We start from the raw sequence: 20429 nt of genomic DNA, 5'->3' as shown, positions 1-20429 counted from the left end.
TTAGGTCTTTCAGTGCTCTGTCAAATCCTTCATGCAGTATCATACCTCCCATTTCATCTTCACCTACGTCCTCTTCCATTTCCATAACACTGCCCTTGAGTGCATTGCTCTTGTATAGGCCCTCTACATACTCTTTCCATCTTTCTACTTTCCCTTCTTTACGCAAGACAGGTTTTCCATCTGAGCTCTTGATATTCGTACAGGTGGTACTCTTTTCTCCAAGGATCTCTGTAATTTTCCTGTAGGCAGTTTCTATCTTACTCCTAGTGATATATGCCTCTACATCCTTATATTTGTCCTCTAGCCATCCCTGCTTAGCCATTTTTCACTTCCTGTTGATCTCATTTTTTAAGCATTTGTAGTCCTGTTTGCCTACTCCATTTACTGCATTTTTATATTTTCTCCTTTCATCAATTAAATTCAATATTTATTCTGTTATCCAAGGATTTCTACTAGCTTTCATCTTTTTACCTACTTGATCCTCTGCTGCCTTCACTACTTCATCAGTCAAAACTATCCATTCTTCTTCTATTGTATTTGTTTCCCCCATTTTTGTTGATTGTTCCCCAATGCCCTCTCTGAAACTCCCCACAACCTTTGGTTCTTTCAGTTTATCCAGGTCTGATCTCCTTAAATTCCCACCTGTTTGTTAATCTACAGTCCATGATCAATAGATTCTGGCCAGACTCTACATCTGCCCCTAGAAATGTCTCAGTTTAAAATGTGGTTCCTAAATCTCTGTCTTACCATTATATAACCTATCTGAAACCTTCCAGTGTCTCCAAGCCTCTTCCACGTATACAACCCTGTTTCACGATTCTTAAACAAAGTGTTAGCTATGATTAAGTTATACTCAGTACAAAATTCTACCAGGTGGCTTCCTCTTTCATTCCTTACCCTCATTCCATATTCACCTACTACTATTCCTTCTCTTCCTTTTTCTACTATCAAATTCCAGTCCCCCCATGACAATTAAATTTTCATCTCCCTTCACTATCTGAATAATTTCTTTTATCTCACCATAGATTTCTTCAATCTCTTCATCATCTGCAGAGCTAATAAACTTGTACTACTGTGGTAGGCGTGGGCTTCATGTCTATCTTGGCTACAATAATGCATTCACTATGCTACTTGTAGTAGCTTACTCGCGCTCCCATTTCTTTATTCATTATTAAACCTACTCCAGCATTACTGCTATTTAATTTTGTGTTGATAACCCTATATTCACCTGAGCAGAAGTCCTATTCCTCCTGCCACCAAACTCCACCAACTCCCACTACATCAAACTTTATCCTACCCATTTCCCTTTTTAATTTAAATTTATTAAGGGATCTGACATTCTATGCTCTGATCCGTAGAACATTTGTTTCTCCTGATAATACGAGGTGCATTCAAGTTCTAAGGCCTCTGATTTTTTTTCTCCGGACTGGAAAGAGATAGAAACATTCGCATTGTTTTAAAATGAGGCTGCGTTCATTGTCAATACGTCCCAGAGATGGCAGCACTGTACGGCAGATGGAATTTTACCGCCAGCGGCAAGAATGAGAACTGTTTTAAATACTTAAAATGGCGACGTTTTCCTTACTTGAACAGTGTGCAATCATTCATTTTCTGAATTTGCGTGGTGTGAAGCCAATTGAAATTCATCGACAGTTGAAGGAGACATGTGGTGATGGAGTTATGGATGTGTCGAAAGTGCATTCGTGGGTGCGACAGTTTAATGAAGGCAGAACATCGTGTGACAACAAACCGAAACAACCTTGGGCTCGCACAAGCTGGTCTGACAACATGATCGAGAAAGTGGAGAGAATTGTTTTGGGGGATTGCCTCCAGAGTTAGCATTTCTGTGGGTTCTGTGCACACAATCCTGCATGATGACCTGAAAATGCGAAAAGTGTCATCCAGGTGGGTGCCACGAATGCTGACGGACGACCACATGGCTGCCCGTGTGGCATGTTGCCAAGCAATGTTGATGCGCAACAACAGCATGAATGGGACCTTCTTTTCGTCGGTTGTGACAATGGATGAGACGTGGATGCCATATTTCAATCCAGAAACAAAGTGCCAGTCAGCTCAATGGAAGCACACAGATTCACCGCCACCAAAAAAATTTCGGGTAACCACCAGTGCTGAAAAAATGATGGTGTCCATGTTCTGGGACAGCGAGGGCGTAATCCTTACCCATTGCGTTCCAAAGGGCACTACAGTAACAGGTGCATCCTACGAAAATGTTTTGAAGAACAAATTCCTTCCTGCACTGCAACAAAAACGTCCGGGAAGGGCTGCACGTGTGCTGTATCACCAAGACAACGCACCTGCACATCGAGCTAACGTTACGCAACAGTTTCTTCGTGATAACAACTTTGAAGTGATTCCTCATGCTCCCTACTCACCTGACCTGGCTCCTAGTGACTTTTGACTTTTTCCAACAATGAGCCGTGGCCGCACATTCACCAGCCGTGCTGCTATTGCCTCAGCGATTTTACAGTGGTCAAAACAGACTCCTAAAGAAGCCTTTGCCGCTACCATGGAATCATGGCATCAGCGTTGTGACAGATGTGTACGTCTGCAGGGCGATTACGTCGAGAAGTAACGCCAGTTTCATCGATTTCGGGTGAGTAGTTAGTTAGTAAAAAAATCGGAGGCCTTAGAACTTGAATGCACCTCATAATGTCCTCCTGCATAGTCCCCGCCCAGAGAACTGGAATATTTTACCCAAGAGGACGCCATCATCATTTAACCACACAGTAAAGCTGCATGCCCTCGGTAAAAATTATGGCTGTAGTTCCCCCTTGCTTTCAGCCATTCGCAGTACCAGCACAGCAAGGCTGTTTTCATTAATGTTACAAGTCCAGAACAGTCAATCATCCAGACTGTTGCCCCTGCAACTACTGAAAAGTCTGCTGCCCCTCTTTAAGAACCACATGTTTATCTGGCCTCTCAACATATACCCCTCCATTGTGGTTGCACCTACTGTACAGCTATCCGCATCACTGAGGCACGCAAGCCTCCCCACCGACGGCATGGTCCATGGTTCATCGGGGTGGAACCAATAATAAAGTATCAAAATTCATAAATTTCAACTCGCCTAAAAACATGGTTCATGGGGGGGTGGAACCAATAATAAATTATCAACATTCATAAATTTCTACTCACCAAAAAAATGGACTTTTGGAACATTTATCAGTCATTTAATATATTTAACGTGACTTGTTCATTTTAGTCATCATGTCAATAATGAAAAACCAATTAAATCAGTTGTAATTAACTTTTTCATTAAAGACTCTCGAACATTCTGATGTAAACACTACTGATTTTCAGTAATTTTGAGACTAAGAAATTATCATACAGAACGTTAACCTGAAATTCTGTTTTTGCACTTTGTACTGTACCTCAGTTAATGTCAGGAATAAAATATAGTGTGAAAACAAGATGTAATTAATGATTTTATGATAGGTATTGTTATTGTAACTTCATAAGCAAATTTCCCCGCAAGGGTCAAAAAGAAAAATATTTAGAATATTTATTCAGAATGAATCATCATTTATTGTCTTTAAAACTGGACTAATAATTTGTTGTAAATCATTTGCTTTTCATTATAAATCAGTAAATGTAACTGTTTTTGACAATAAGCCAAACAACATATACAATTAAGATGGAGTATATATTGAGCAGAGCAAAGAACTTATCAGTTGCATTTTCGCCAATGTAATGTTGCAAAGCCTGTAACAGTTGCTATACGAACATCTTCGTACGTATATGCTTGTAGAAAATGTATCTGCTGTTAAAAGGATTCATCAGTGTGTTGGAAAATATTATTTTAACACCCAAGTTTTCATCATGTTCGAACTCCAGACAAATCTGCACATTATATCCTCTAATGGACTTTATTGGTGGAGGAGATTCGACAATTCAAAGGTAACTATTCCACTGCAAAAATTACATCACTCTCGTACTCATTCTCGTAATGAGAAGTATTTTAGCCTGAACTGCAGTTGGAGTAACATTAGAAAGCAAAGGTTTCCTGTACAGCCCAAGCAGTTATGGTGACTGCTCAAATAGAGAGAGAAATCCGAGTTCAAGTCTCGGTCCAGCACACATTTTTCCTTGTCGTCATTGAACTTAATTCTGTACCCAATTGCAAGTGATATCTGTATTTCTCTTAAATCATGTACACATACATGGTTACTGCATCAACAATGGTGTCTGTTCTGTTGGACCTATCCACCAAAACGTCATACGGTATTGAAAGATTGGCATATATTAAAGTACTTTTGTGCCAAAACAAGGTCCTTGTCACCATGATGGCAGAAGTGGACAAGTCTGGCCCTGCAAGTAGTTCCCACGTCATACAATTCCATTCATCGAGAGAGAGAGAGAGGGAGAGGGAGAGTTTATTTCTGTCTTATTACTGAAGAAATTGAGGTTTGGTATCTTGCTTGACCACATGTTATTCTCTATGGTTTTGCCAAACTTATCAAGCAATCTTTACACAGGAACAACAGCCAAAGCAAAGGCAAATTATGTACTGAGTGGTAAGATCCTTGGAGGATGAGTGGAAAAAGTAATACATTAATTAATATTTGAGAGCAGTATGATAAAAGTTTACCTGAAAATTTATTAAAGGTGGTAAATGTGTGTATTTAAGGGAATTGTTCCCATACACAGACTGTAGAAGCTGCTTTTCACTCTAGTAATGCAGAGACTTTGTAGAATTTGGTACGTGAAACTATTCATACATGTGTAAAATTATATCAAGAACTAGTGTTTTAGGAGCAAAATTAAACGGAACATTCTAAACATGAAACTTAATGTTGATTACAAACACTATTGGAGTTGAGGCAAAACTGATTACCAATTACTGTAACAAGCACAAATGAAAAAGGTGACAGACAAATCAACTATGCTTAAAATGTTCAGATGGCTCCTTTTCAATGGAAAATCATCCCACTACTCAATATCAAACAGAATTACTGTAAATGCTGTCAGTGGTGTGTACAGAAATTCTGAAACAGGCTATTTCATTCTTTTTGAAAGAGTTAATGAATGCCTGCAGAAAACATTTCGATTATGGTTTGGTTTAGCAGTTGTGATCCCCACAGTGCAGTCCCTAATGGGCAAATGAGTACTTTGGAAACATTGCTTTGGATTTCAGTAATGTCATCTCTTAATAAACCATTCACAGCATTGTAAGGACATCTTACTGTCAAGCAGGGAGAACATTTATCAATGTCTAATATCATGTGCATTTGGTGTAAGCAAGGAAAGATAATAATCTTATTCTTTTCTACCCATGTCTAACAACTTAGCCCATGAACTAGTGGATTGTTTCCTTACTTCTGTAATTAATTTTCTTTTATAGAAACAAGTTCAATAACCACTCACAGCTTCCCACATTGGTCAGTTAGCCTGTTCAATTGGTCAATCTACAGTTCATGTTTCTGAACTGAGGGACAGACATTGTCTTTCATTAACTTCTCTGTTGTCCACCTCTGCAGCTGTGCGGTCAGCACAGTGGATTGTTACACAAAGGGGCCTGCGTTTGATACCTGGCTGAGATTTTCTCCACTCGGGGACTGGGTGCTATGTTGTCCTTAACGTATGTGCTATCAGAAATGACTCTGAACTGCTGAGATGGTAAAAAAAGTGTCTGTTGAAATTTATACTTAAACAACAATGTTGAAAATTACCTCATCAATTGTATTATCACCTGTTCCATAGTGTACCTGTTCATTTCTTCTCTTTACAGCCTAAACACTTTCAAAACCATGACATCCTATGCTAACTCTCATGTGCTTCTTATTAATTATAGTTACTGACTACATTTTAATACATCACCTTTCAGTTCCGATCTTTTATTTTGCTGCTTCCTTTTTTTCTAAGGTTCATGAGGAAAATAAAATGTAAGTGGAAAAGAATTATTCAGTTTGTCTCCTGATAAATGAGATTTCATCATGGAAGGTTTAACGCAAATAATGTAAAACCTGGCAACCACCATTAACAGGATCATCATGGAAAATATTAATCATAAATAATATTATAGCACAAAAATGTTTGGCGTATTTGTTGAACAAGATTTCTGCTGTTGAGTGTGTAGGGTAACTAATATCTACAACCATTTAACTACAAAAGAATTATTTTTTTCAAAACTAACCTCTTCTTCACTGCAGTCAGGTCGTTGTTCTGCTATCACACATATTCGTTCATCGCGTAACACTCTGATACTGAAGACAGCGATACGACCACGGTAAATAAATTTCATTGGTTCTACAGCCAGCACTGTTGCAATAATATCATCAGCATTATGTTTTCTTCCTGTCACTGTCATCAAGCCATCTCGAGAACCACAGACAAACACAAGACCACCCTTGGAAACAGAAAGGGAACATTCATTAAATCATATTAGGCATGGAAAAGCCAAAAATACTGTAAGGTAAACTTATCCTCAAAAATATAGCTTCACAACTTGTACTTATTAGAAGTATAATGATAATTAAAACTTATACATTTGATGGAAACTCGTTAACTAGCAATACAAGACTTACAAAGTTAATGGAAATTAAGGGTTTTCATCATCTTTTGTCACCTTTTTAAGGAAGTATGCACAAAATATTAACGCTCTTCTGCCTGAATATGGCATATTTATCAGTTTTTGCTTGTGAAGACTGCTTTGTGTGTATAATAATGTATTTATATAATGGAAGGAAACATTCCACGTGGGAAAAATTATATATAAAAACAAAGATGAGGTGACTTACCGAACAAAAGCGCTGGCAGGTCGATAGACACACAAACAGGTCTATCGATCTGCCAGCGCTTTTGTTCGGTAAGTCACCTCATCTTTGTTTTTATATATAATAATTTATTTACTTTAAAATGATACTCTGTATTAATGTTAATTAAACAAAATGTGAATTCATGTTATCTCACATGAGGAATTGATAAATATTGTCTATAGATGACATAAAATCATTATAAAAGACCGTGATCATTATCACACATCAAAGTAATTGTCCATCTTAATTGCTATTACTCTCTGAGGTTAGTGGAGTGGAGCCTCTTGTAGCTGTATGTGTAGCTATAGGAAACACGCAGCAGACCTTGGCAGTTAATGAGCCTAAATCAGTTGCAAATTCTAATAGAAAGAATAAGGTTCTGCCGCTAGGTAGTTCACATGGCAGAGGTGTAACTCAGCAGTTGCAGCAAACATTGGGGAGTGAGTACCAGGTCACCAGCATTGAGAAGCCTAGTGCAGGGCTGGCTCAGGTGACATAACACAGGGAAGTCATGTAGGAATTTTATGGAAGAGGATCAGGTAGGAATTGTGGGTGGAACTGGGAACAGTCTTGATAGGGACAGGGAGTATGATGTAGGTGGTGACCTGTAAGATAGCTATTCAAACTGGTGGCACAAATGCGCACTTCGTGTGGCTGTTTCAGCATCTTGATCGGCCTCACCTCAATGTTGCTGTTAGAGGTGTTAACATGAGGCTTGAGAAGGCACTGGTGGCAAAGGGCGTGGCTCACATTGCAGTGGTGCCAGTGGAGTCATCAATAGATCGTGTTTCACTAGGTATGGCCTTTGCCTCAATAGGTATGGGAAAGGGAGGTGGGCAAAACTTATAGGTGCCAGTGCAGTGGGTGGTGGTGGGAACACTGATAGGAAAATTCCGTAAGTAGTTGGTGTTAAAGCGGCACCTTTTTTAGACTGAAGTCAGCTGATAGGTATCTCTGCTTAAAGGAAGTCTCCCTAACAAAGGAACCACTTTCAAAAGAGGTCAGATATCCAACTAATGAAGGAATTAGCATATTTCAACAAATTATAAGAGGTATTAGAAATAAAGTTAGTGAATTGCTTATAGATGTTAACTCTGACATTATTGGTATGTTGGAGCACCATCTAAATAATCTGACAATTCAGAGGTTTCCTTTGCCAGGATACAAATTAGCTGGCTGTTTTTCAAGGAGTTCTTTGCGGAGTGTGGGAGTGGCCATGCACATAAAAAACAGTATTCCATTGGAGTCTGTAGACTTACCAAAGCATTGCACTAAACAGGTATTTGAATGTTTGAAAGGAGCAGTTCAATTTAGTGAAACTAAACTTCCAATTGTTGTTATTTATAGGTCCCCTAATTCTGACTTCAGAGCATTTCTGCTCAAGCTAGAGAGGGATCCTCGACCACTTTATAGGAAATATCAAAAATTAGTTGTATGTAGTGACTTCAATATCAATTTTGCGTGTGGTTGTGCAAGAAAAAGGATGTCAGAAAATCTAAATTCATATGATCTGATGCAGACTGTATTTTATCCAACCAGGGTGCAGTGGAACAGTGAGCACAGACACTGACAACACTTTTATTCATTCTTCGTTACTACTTGGGCATTCTGTTAGTAGAAGTGTGAATGACCTTTCAGACCATGATACACAAATTTTAACATGAAAAGGTTTTTGTACTCAAAAACATGTTATATATAGTAACAAAATACGCAGAAAAGGTAATCCAACGGCAATAGAGAACTTTTTAAACCTTGTTAAGGAACAAGAGTGGCAGGCCGACAACACAGATGACAAATATAATGCTTTCCTTAACACATTTCTCGAGCTCTTTGAAAGTTGCTTTTCATTCGAATGTTGTAAACAGGGTACTAGTAATAAAAGGCAGCTTGGGTGGCTGAATAGCAGGATAAGGATAGCGTGTGGAACAAAATGAGAATTATATCAAAATGTAGTCACAATAGAGCTACAGTAGCCCATTACAAACAATACTGTAAAGTGCTTAAAATGTTATAGGAAGGCAAAGAGTTTGCAGTACACAAACAGAATAGCTAATTAACAGAATAAAATTAAAACCATATGGTCAGTTGTGAAGGAAGTGCCTGGTCAGCAGCACAAGGTCAACGATATAAGGCCAGTATGTAGTAAAAATATTTCTGCTACTGATAAGTCAGATATATGTACAGTATTTAACAATCACTTTCTGAACATTGCTGGTGAATTAAATAAAAACTTAGTTTCTGAAGGGAATCATACAACCCTCTTGGAAAATACTTTTCCAAGACTGATATCTGAATTACTCCTTTGTGATACTGAGAAGGGGGGAGACTGAGTCAGCAATTAAATAACTGAAAACTAAGGGCTCTGATGGATATGATGGAGTATCTAATAGAATAGTAAAGTACTGCACATTTTAGCCTTGTACTTAGCCATATCTGTAATTTTTCTTTTAGGAATGGTCAATTTCCTGAACGATTCAAATACTCAGTAGTAAAGCCGCTTTATAAAAAGAAAGAAAGGGATAATGTAGACAAGTTTAGACTTATTTTTATGCCTTAGTGTTGCTAAGGGTATTGAAAAGGTTGGGTATGTAAGGATAACTGATCATTTTATTTCACATAATTTGCTATCAAATGTACTGTTTGGATTTAGAAGTGGTTTAACATCCGAAAATGCTATATTATCTTTTCTCTTTGAGGAATTGAGCAAAAGGTTTCAGAAGCAAGGCATCTTTTTTGATTTAGATAAGGTGTTTGAGTGTGCTGATCGCAAAATATTGCTCCAGAAGTTGGACCATTATGCAATGTGGGGAGTAGCTCACAACTGATTCACCTCTTACTTTAATAACAAACAGCAAAAGGTGATTCTCCACAGTACTGAGAATTCCTCTAGACTGGGGTCCGAATAGGGCACAGTTCTCTGGGGGGTGCCCCAAGAATCAGTGCTGGGGCCACTCCTGTTCCTTATTTACATAAATGATGTGCCCTCTAATATTACAGGTGACTAAAATATTTCTGTTTGCTGATGATGCATGACATTAGCATGGTATTAAAGGATGTTGTGATCAATGTTGACACTGGCTTGATGGTGCAGGATGTTGTGTGCAATGTTGGGACTGTTTCAAACAGTACAGTTCAAGACAGAAGTTCAGAGCTTGCAGAAAATAAACTAACACTAAATCACAGTAAGGCTCACTTTTTACAGTTTCTAACACAGAATTCATCAAAACCTGACATTTTAATTTCACAGAATGGGCACACGATTGGTGAAACTGAACAGTTCAAATCCCTACTTGTTCAGACAGATAGTAAACTGTCATGGAAAGCCCATGTTCAGGAGCTTGTTCAAAGACTTAATGCTGCCATTTTTATTCTCAGAACAGTATCTGAACTAAGTGGTAGTTTGGCATGAAAAGTAGTCTACTCTGCTTATTTTCACTCGCTTATGACATATGGTATTATATTTTGGGGTAATTCTTCCCATTCTCAAAAGGTATTTTTGTCTCAGAAACGGACAATAAATGGTGTAAGTTCACGAACCTGTTGCCAACCCCTGTTTATTAGTCTGGGTATTCTGACAGTGGCCTAAAATATACACCAAAATTCTTTACCATGGTTTTTTTGTTAACAATATTAGCTTTTTGCCAAGAATTGACAGCCTTCACTCAGTTAATACCAGGCAGATAAGGAAATGCAATCCAAATGCAACTCTTGTGCAGGGAAGTGTGTAGCACACTGCTGGATCCGTTTTCAGTAAACCACCACAAGAATTCAAAAATCTAATCAGTAATCCACACGCTTTCAAATCTAAAGTGAAGAGTTGCCTCAAGGGCAGACTCTTTCTATTCTGTCAAGGAGTTCCTTGAAAAATTAATCTCATTCTTGTGCTATATTGGTAACTGTGTTCACAGAAATTTATGGCGTTTTTGCTTTCATGAACATTTTATTTTATCTGTTATTACTTTTCTGTTGTAATTTCATGTGCTGACATGTTCCATAATTTGCTCCTATGGAACTGGATGTGTAAAATAAAACATAAAAACCTTATTTAAAAAAATAAAAAATAAATAAAATAAAATAAAATGAAATTATGCCTTTACACATTTCGGCCACAGCTATCATCACGATCTGTCGGATAAACAGAACAAATGAGAAATAATATATCTACAGTAAACACAGTAATACATTTTATGGAAACAAAATGTAAATGTACCACATTTAAAAGCTCTCCACACTGTATCTCTTCAGATGTACAATTGTACCAAGACTAGTGCTGTTCAGTGAGTCAGTCTGACTTAAATAATGCTCTGTGGCTGTTAGAGTGCATGAAAAGGAATAGGAATTATCAGAGTTAAATTACTAGCATCTACCAATTAAGCCTACAGTATTTTTAAAAAATGTATGCTAAAACTTGTTGTTCTTTTACTCTCATGAAATGACTGTATGCTTCATTTGTAAAGATTAATTAAAATGTAACAATGACAGTTCCTATTGCTTGTAATGCCACCTGATGGCCACAGAGCATCATTTAAAGCACGATGCCTCACTGAACAGCCTTAGTCACGTGAGACCTTAGTTTCTCCTGGCACATACAACACTCAAATAACTTATGGGAAAGCAGCCGGGTGCCGTTGTCGACAACCACCGGTATTTCAACAAGAGAACACCCTGCTCCTGTTGAAATATCAGAGGTTGTTGACAATGTCACCCAGCTACTTTTCTGTAAGTTATTTGAGCCTTAGTCACAGTACAGTTGTACGTGTAAACTGAAGAAGTACAGTGTTTCAAGTTTTTAAATGTGGAATGCCTACATTTTGTTTCTATAAAATGCATTGCTACAATTATTGTATAGGTACTGATTTTCATTTTTCTGTTAATCTGACAGATTCTGATGATGGCTGTGGCTAAAAAGCATTGAGGTGTACTTTTTAAAAAGTAAGATATAATAATGATCAAAACAGATAATTACTTTTGCACTGAAATCATTACTTATGCTTGTCAAAAACTTATAATTGGGTGGAACAGCTTGTGTTGTGCACTTGCAGCAGCCAGTTAAATATAAAGGAAGGAAGAAAGAAGAAGGAGAAGGAGGAGGAAGAGGAGGAGGAGGAGGAGGAGGAGGAGGTGGTAGGGAGGGATCACAAGTGGTCAGGAATGCACCGACATGTACTAATGTAGCTAGAAGGTTGGAAGATGCCCGAAACAAAGAAAGGTATCACAGTCAAATATCTAATACACAAATTATTAATATAATTTTAAAAATAAATTAAAAATAACATCTCTTTCCATTCTGCCTTCTTGTTCAGAGGTATACAAAAAGTTGATAATGACAAGCAGGAAGGAAGAAGAGGGTGAAATTTAAATGTAGTCAAAACAAACTGGCCAAATAGTAACACATTGTATACCGGATGTACACCCAAATGACCTTCTTCTATTCTTTGTTATTTTATTACAATGGTAACAGATTGCACAGGGATATTTAAATTTACTTAAGTTCAAGTTTATTGTTACTAGTTACTGTGACTGGTAACAGTAAACTTGTTGTTTCATTTGATGTCAGTAACAGTCACGATAAAGCCTAACCTAAAATGTTCGCATTTAAAGTTACTTAAGTTCATTTAGTGTTATTGAATTACTGTCCAGTTTTCAGGTTTAGTTTTGTTTCTTATTGCATAGTAATTCTGTATCAAGTCTTTCTGTGTACAGCCTACCGTTTTTCAAACTGAAATGAAGAACGTATCACACAAACTCACATAATTAGAGTTTTGTTTGAGCCACATTTTCTTGTTCATGATGCCATCTTTTGGCTGGCATCAAGATCAAACACAAAAGGCGTTCACTTACTAAACACTTGGTTAATATCGGTAATTTATGTGGGTTTCACATGTAACCAGCTGTTCATTTGTATTTTGATATGATTTACTAGTTTTTAAGCCACTGCAGCCTCATCATCAGGCAGAGGTGTCACAGGTGCCAGGTTGCTGGCAGAAACAAAAGAAATTAATTAATAAAATGTTTAAGAAGTGGAAAGCCCATTACGATTTAAGTTACTTACATTACAAAGCATTGTAGAACATGACAAATTCATTCTGACAATGCACATTTTGCAGCTTTTACTTACAAACACTCTCTCTCTCTCTCTCTCTCTCTCTCTCTCTCTCTCTCTCTCTCTCTCTGTGTGTGTGTGTGTGTGTGTGTGTGCGTGTGTGTGTGTGTGTGTGTGTGTGTGCGTGTGTGTGTGTATTTAACTGCACTTTGTTTCACACTATAACACTGAATGTATAATGAACACAAATATGGAAGATAATGCACTTCACTGCATCACATCCTTTTCACCTGAGATTCATTACATTACAGAACAAAGATTTACAGGCATAGATAATGAATGCAAGTGAACACTGTAAGCTGCAGGTATGTTCACACATCAAAAAATATATGTAATATGGACCAAAACATCACACAGAAGACAATCAAATAGAATTAAACATTCACTACATAATTCAAAAGTGAATGAACTGCAAGTGTGTACAACAGAGCTGTTATTCATTTGGCAATGGCAATGTAAAATAATAAAGAGCAACAGTGTAACATAGTAGTTACATGAATAAGAAAATAATAATTGAATATAATAGAGGGAAACATTCCACGTAATGATGAACGTATCTTATTATTGCCTTTTATGAAGGTGTTTTGGTGCCAAGATGTCTTCGAAAGTCTAGATGAAAAAGAGTTCTGTATTCAGTTTATTCGTACGAGATTTTTTAAAGTTATTTTAGATTGTGAATGTATATCTCAAATTGTTTGAGGAGATCCAGCTGTAATTCTTTGTCAGCAATATATGACATAGAAAAGTTGCCACTGATATTACCAACAGAGTATTCACAATGACATAAAGCTCGACTTAAGTTTTTGAGTCAGAAGGCATTTGTAAGTGCCTTGTAGCAGATTTCAAAGTTTCTCACTGTTTGTCCTGCACAGAATCAAGAACAACAGCAAAAGAATTTATACATTAGATTTTAGATACCACTGTCCAGTGGATTTACAATTGTGAAAAATTTCACTTTATAATATACTGTCTATATGGAAGGATATTTTTATATTATGTGGTCTGAAAAAATTTGCAAGTTTGTAGGACACTTCACCAAGGAACTGAAAACTGGCAAATGACTAAGGCATTTATGAGAGAGGGATTGTATCTATTATTCTGAGCTACACAGCTGATAGAGTATCAACAGCAATAGATAGATTCATACTGCATAAGTTAATAAGAGACAGGACTGATCCACCATAGTAGATAAAACATGTCAGAACACTGTTGCAGAAGCAACGAAAAAAGCATGCCAAATTCAGAAGAACGCAAAATCCCCAAGACTGGCTAAGTTTCATGGAAGCTCAAAATTTTGTGCGGATGACAATGACAGATGCTTTTAATTGTTTCCACAATGAAACGTTGTCTCAAACTATGGTAGAAAACCCAAAGAGATTCTGGTCGTATGTTAAGTACACCAGTGGCAAAAACATTCAATACCGTCACTGCGTGATAGTGATGGAAATGTTACCGACGATGGTGCCACTAAAGCGGAGTTACTAGATACAGTTTTCTGTAATGCCTTCACAAAAGAAGACAAAGTAAATATTCCAGAATTCGAAACCAGAACAGCTGTAAGGATGACTGACATAAAAGTAGATATCTTAGGTGTTGTGAAACAACTCAAATCACTTAAGAAAGGTAAGTCTTCCAGTCCAGATGGTGTACCCATCAGGTTACTTTAAAAGTATGCAGTCACAATAGCGCTTTTCTTAGTAACCATATACAACTGCTCACTTGACGAAAGGTCTGTTCCTAAAGACTGGAAAGTAGCACAGGTCACACCAATATTCAAGAAAGGAAATAGAAGTAACCCATTGAATTACAGACCCATATCACTGACCTCAATTTGCAGTAGGATTTCGGAGCATACACTGTACTCTAACAGTATGAATCACATTGAAGAAAATGACTTATTGATACATAAGCAACACAGATTCAGAAATTATCATTCTTGTTCAACACAGCTAGCTTTTTATTCCCATGAAGTAATGAGTGCTGTCGACAAGGGATCAGATAGATTCCATATTCCTGGATTTCCAGAAAGCTTTTGGTACCATTCCTCACAAACGACTATTAATCAAATTGTGTATATATGGAGTATTGTCCCAGTTGTGTGACTGGATTCGTGATTTCCTCACAGAGAGGTCACAGTTCGTGGCGGTGGACGGTAAATCATCGAGTAGAACAGAAATGATCTCTGGCGCTCTGCAAGGTAGTGTCATAGGCCCTCTGCTGTCCCTGATTTACATAAATGATCTGGGTGATAATCTGAGCAGCCCCCTTAGATTGTTTGCAGATGATACTGTAATTTACCGTCTAGTAAAATCATCAGACGATCAATTCCAATTACAAAATGATCAAGAGAGAATTTCTGTATGGTGCGAAAAGTGGCAATTGGCACTACACAAAGAAAAGTGTGAGGTCACCCACATGGCTACTAAAAGAAATCCAATAAATTCTGGGTGTACGATAAATCACACAATCTAAGGGCTGTCAATTCGACTAAATACCTAGGAATTACAATTACGAGCAATTTAAATTGGAAAGACCACATCGATAATATTGTGGGGAAGACGCAACAAAGATTGTGCTTTGTTGGCAGAACACTTAGAAGATGCGACAAACCCACTAAAGAGGCAGCCTACATTACACTAGCCCGTCCTCTGTTGGAATATTGCTGCACAGTTTGGGATCCTTACCAGATAGGATTGATGGAGGACATTGAAAAAGTGTAAAGAAGGGCAGCTCGTTTTGTGTTATCACACATTATGTATGAAAGTGTCACTGATATATGCGAGTTGGGGTGGCAGTCACTGAAACAAAGGCAGTTTTCTTTGCGGCGAGGTCTATTTACGAAATTTCAATCACCAACTTTCTCTTCCGAATGCAAAAATATTTTGTTGACACCCACCTACGTAGGGAGGACTTATCATCATAATAAAATAAGAGAAGTCAGACTCGAATGGAAAGATTTAGGTATTCCTTTTTCCCATGCGCCATTCGAGAGTGGAATGGTAGAGAAGTAGTATGAAAATGGTTCGATGAACCCTCTGCTACGCACTTAAGTGTGAATTGCAGAGTAACCATGTAGATGTAGATGTAACTAGTATTTAAATATGTTTGTTTCATTACATGTATCTGCTTCAACGTTGGAAATGTGGAGTAAACAGTTTGAAGAAGAACTGACTTGAAGAAACAGATTAAAAGTTTCATCGGGTGGCATAAGGTGTGAACTTGTTTTCAATAAAGAAGCACCATATGATACACAATGATTTAAATACACTGTCAAATCACATTAATGTGACCACCTGTTAAAAACCTGAATAACCACCTTCTGCAGTACAGACGGCTGCGAGACGTGTGGGAAGAGTGTCTGTGAGATTCTGGAAGGTACCGACAGCGATGTGGAACCTTGTTGTTTCCCATGCCGTAGCCGTCTGCACAAGGTTTCCCAGTTGAAGACCCATGACCCAAACAGCTCCATCGAGGTGATACCACAGATTCATCTGGAAACGCCACCTGTCGCCACTCAGTGTATGTCCAGTAGTGGCACTAGTAAGCAAATTCCCTATTTTGCTGCCAATAAACAGCAGTCAGCAGTCAGCATGGCTACAAGAACCAGACACCTGCTGTAGGAACTCACAAGCCGCAACATTCATTGAATGGTCAAGGAGCAGACACTATTGGTAGCCCTTTGTTTCATATGGACAATCAGTTGCTCAACAGTGCATCTCTATTCATCCATACACATCTCCTCAACCTTCATTCACCCTGTCATCTATGGCCTTGTAGTGCATAACAGTTGTCTTGGGGCCAGCTTTGGATAGCACCATTTTGCCATGCACCGTTTACTTTAACCAAGGTGGCACACCAACAGTTTACAAACTTTGTAGTCTCAGAAATGGTTCCACCATTGGCCCAAAATCCAATGATTATGCCAATTTGGACATAAGATAAACTGCTCTGTTTCCACATTATTATAATGGCTCCACTTTCTTCTATGTCCCCCTGACACACTTTACATACCATCCGCTGTCAGTGCTGCCACCTACCATCTGTAAGTGGTTATTGCATGTTGACATCGATCATAGGCAATGGTCACATTATTGAGACTGGATCTTGTATTATACATAACTACAATAATTATTTAGTTTCCAGTGCCTTTATTGTCTTTTTTTTTTCTTTTTCGAAAAAATGTGATTAAATTGGTACAACCAAATAATCCATAGTTGTATTCACTTGAAAACATAATGGCAATTCAAATTTCACATTTACTGTAGCTGCAGCTTTTTTACATATAGGTTACCACCAGAAACTCATTTATTACTCCATTTATCAGGAGCAAAGCACTTTAAGGTCCTGGAGAGTATGTCGATTAAACCAATGCAGTATGTTTTCAGTTCAAGCACTAGCTAACATAGAAATACACCACATCCTTACCATGTGGCAAAGCAAATGCATATTTCATTGAAACAAATCAAAGTACCAATGTAACTAAAATAAGGAAAACAAAGTTCTCATATCAAACACAGAATGTTTCAGAAGTTGAATGGTTAATAAAAGGAATGAATACGTACAGGCCCAAGAAATCCAAGAAGGCCACTGCGAACATATTCGGCTTCCCCAATTGGCTTGCTGTCACTGTGGAGAGGCTGCACTCTGAATGTGCTGTTCGTCAGACCTTGCAGTCCCCAGTATTGGCTGCCAGTTGCACTTGAATTCACACAAATCTCACCTACTTCATCAGTCTTACACAGGTACGATGGTCCATCCATTTTCACAACCACAATCACACCTATACAAAAGTTTTTGTTCTTCATGCATTACAGTTTACAAGGATGCAATGAATAAAATGAGAAGTTACTAGCCTAAAATTTAAGATTTTAAAGTGTATAACGACAATATTGTTTGTGTTACTTCATATGTAATACACACAGTAAGCTTTACAAAAGATAAAAGAAAACCTTTTGAGCATATGTTATGTGAGGATGGAAGGAAGGAAGCTTAGGATTTAATACACTGTCAACACAGAGGTCATTAGAGATGGAGCAAGAAGAAGATTATTTTACAGCTACTACTTGCAACAAAATTGTATCTTACACAAGACCTATCTCATTTGCTGTCTCCTAGTGACTTGTGAGGTCACCCTGACTGAAGGCCACAGCCTGGTGCAATGGTTTCAGACTACCCATCACTGGTCCCTGCTAGATTTTCACATTCACTGCCAGTGCAAGTCATCACTGAGGCTTCTCATTTCCTTGCAGGTGGACAGACCGGCATATGCCCGTGAGCTCGAATGCCTCAGAGCCCGGATCCTTGGGACTATCACCATCTGCAACGAGTCCATGAGTTACTCCATGGCCTCTATCCATGGACTCACTTGACAGTGCCTTCGGCACCATCCTGGGGTAACTTGTGCAACTCCTGTCACGTGTCATCCTGATAGGTCCTTTTGCAGTGATGCCCATGGATACTGATGTGACATCTTCCCTGGTGGTGCCTCCCCTATACCATGTAAAGTCTATGACCTTTTCCTTTGGTGATAGCTGTTAGTGTGGAAGAGGATGTAGTGGCACCAACTATAGAAACCAAGTAACTGGCACAACATTACTATCTATCACTGTTGCACAACTAGTCAGATGGTGCTCATCCACAGGCGAGCCCTCTGATGGGCAAGCAGTATCTTTTATTCGTCTCTCTTGCTGTGAATAAACTCTAAAAAATAACAGAGTACACTGTCTTCTACAAAATATTACATGGTCACAAAGACATTTCCAAGTACTGATAATATATCAAGTTTTGATAAGTTGTGTCCTTATGATAAGCAGTGGCATACATTTCCTGCAACTGTAAATGCTTTTCAGAAATTTGAAAGAACTGTTTGATCAATCTAAAGTACATGTGTTACTAACTAAGCATAAAAATGAAAAACTGAATGTCCATCTATTGCTCCGAATTTGATGCTAAAGAAAACTGCTTTCACAGTCATTACATTTACTCTTTGAGACAAGACTAAGACATCGTTAGTAATTCAGTAACTTTTGGTTCACCCTAAATGCTACCATTTCTTTTGGTTGCGATCTTAATTACCTGCACCTCAGAGACTGAATGTAATAGCTGTGAAAAATGAAAGGAGAAGCACAATCAGTTGTTGCTGGCTTAAAAACTCACAAAAACTCCCAGAGAAAATAACTGAGCACGTAAGTCATGAAACTGTAAGGTACAGAGAGTATAAAGTCATGAAAACTCATTACAAAACAACAAAACGGGTAGCTGGCATCAGTAATAAAGGCATCATTTCAACAGTGTTCACTGATTTTGGCTGATGGGCACTTTTTATCTTTCATCTCTTTGGTTTTTAGAGATGGGGGCTGTAGTTCTGGCCACAGAAGGGCCTATGGGGGCCTTGCTGATCACCATGTTGTCCATCAGCCAGTGGCATCATATGGATGTGGCATAGAGGAATGGGAATCCCCAGATGCGGAGACATGAATTGGGAGGAGGTAACAGGACAGAAGAAGGGGAAACCAGTCCACCTGCTGAGAAATAAAGCATTGGTATTATTAGCCTGGCTGGTACGATGTTGGAGCAAGCAAACACTAACTAACTAACTAACTAACTAACTAACACACACACACACACACACACACACACACACACACACACACACACACACACACACACACACACACACACAGAGAGAGAGAGAGAGAGAGAGAGAGAGAGAGAGAGAGAGAGAGAGAGAGAGAGCGCTCATCAAAGGATAACTCTAAAAGCTATGAAGTTCTCTATCCTTTGTGTGTGCCTATCAGAAACCAATGCTTTTTCAGGTCTCCTTTTAATCTAGGAGTATTTACTTTCTATATGAACTTTCCTACAAATCTAGTGCCATCCCTCCTTTGGGTATGTCCACAATCTACACCCAAACTGTCTCTGCTGTATTGTCTGCCCACATCTGTACCAACATTTTTCTACTCGTCTTTGTTACGCATCCACTCTCCCTCCTCACACACGCTGCTATCCAAATTTTACACTTTTCCTTTTTCACCACGTGTGATGACAACTTTTGCATGATCAAATATCCTCAGGTTACAAAACCATCTTATATGTCCCAGCACAGTTTCTTCTGTCCTTTTCACTCCCTGAACTCACACTATATTATCCACTTCCTCTTACAACAACCTAACACTTTACTTGCCAATTCCCTGAATCATTTCCCGTTTCCTAATGGATCCCTGCTCCATCCTTCTGCTCCAGTTCAGAAAAGTATTCCTTTCCATGGCTAAAACCCAGTCCTGTATCCTGCACCTTAAATGCTGTCTAAACAATGGAATCCCCTCCTAGTGACCTAACCATAAAAATCTCCTCCTCTGGATCCCACCTCTCATTTCACCACCACCACCACCACCACCACCACCACCACCACCACCACCTTCTCCTCCTTTTCAGATTGTGACAGCCCTATCCCTCAAAAACCTGGTACTGCAAAAACATCTCTCCCAGGTACAAGCATCCAAGAACTACCTCTACTCTCTCAGCAAAAAGACTTGGCAAGATACTGTTAC

The 20429-nt window shown here is 38.5% G+C and overlaps 1 protein-coding gene across 5 annotated transcripts in view; it reads right to left on the bottom strand.

The window, feature by feature from the left end:
- LOC126466217 (disco-interacting protein 2) overlaps positions 1-20429 on the bottom strand; it is a 648438-nt gene that overhangs the window by 65373 nt on the left and 562636 nt on the right. For all 5 annotated transcript variants that reach the window (XM_050096368.1, XM_050096366.1, XM_050096367.1 and 2 more), the window contains 2 exons: positions 17442-17659; positions 6155-6367 (listed from right to left, as the gene is read on the bottom strand). In XM_050096368.1, the coding sequence (XP_049952325.1) occupies positions 6155-6367; positions 17442-17659 (431 nt within the window). The remainder of the gene's footprint in view (positions 1-6154; positions 6368-17441; positions 17660-20429) is intronic.

The sequence above is a fragment of the Schistocerca serialis genome, chromosome 1 (genome assembly GCF_023864345.2).
Source record: "Schistocerca serialis cubense isolate TAMUIC-IGC-003099 chromosome 1, iqSchSeri2.2, whole genome shotgun sequence".
Lineage (NCBI taxonomy): Eukaryota > Metazoa > Arthropoda > Insecta > Orthoptera > Acrididae > Schistocerca > Schistocerca serialis.
This window is presented reverse-complemented; position numbering and strand designations above follow the sequence as displayed.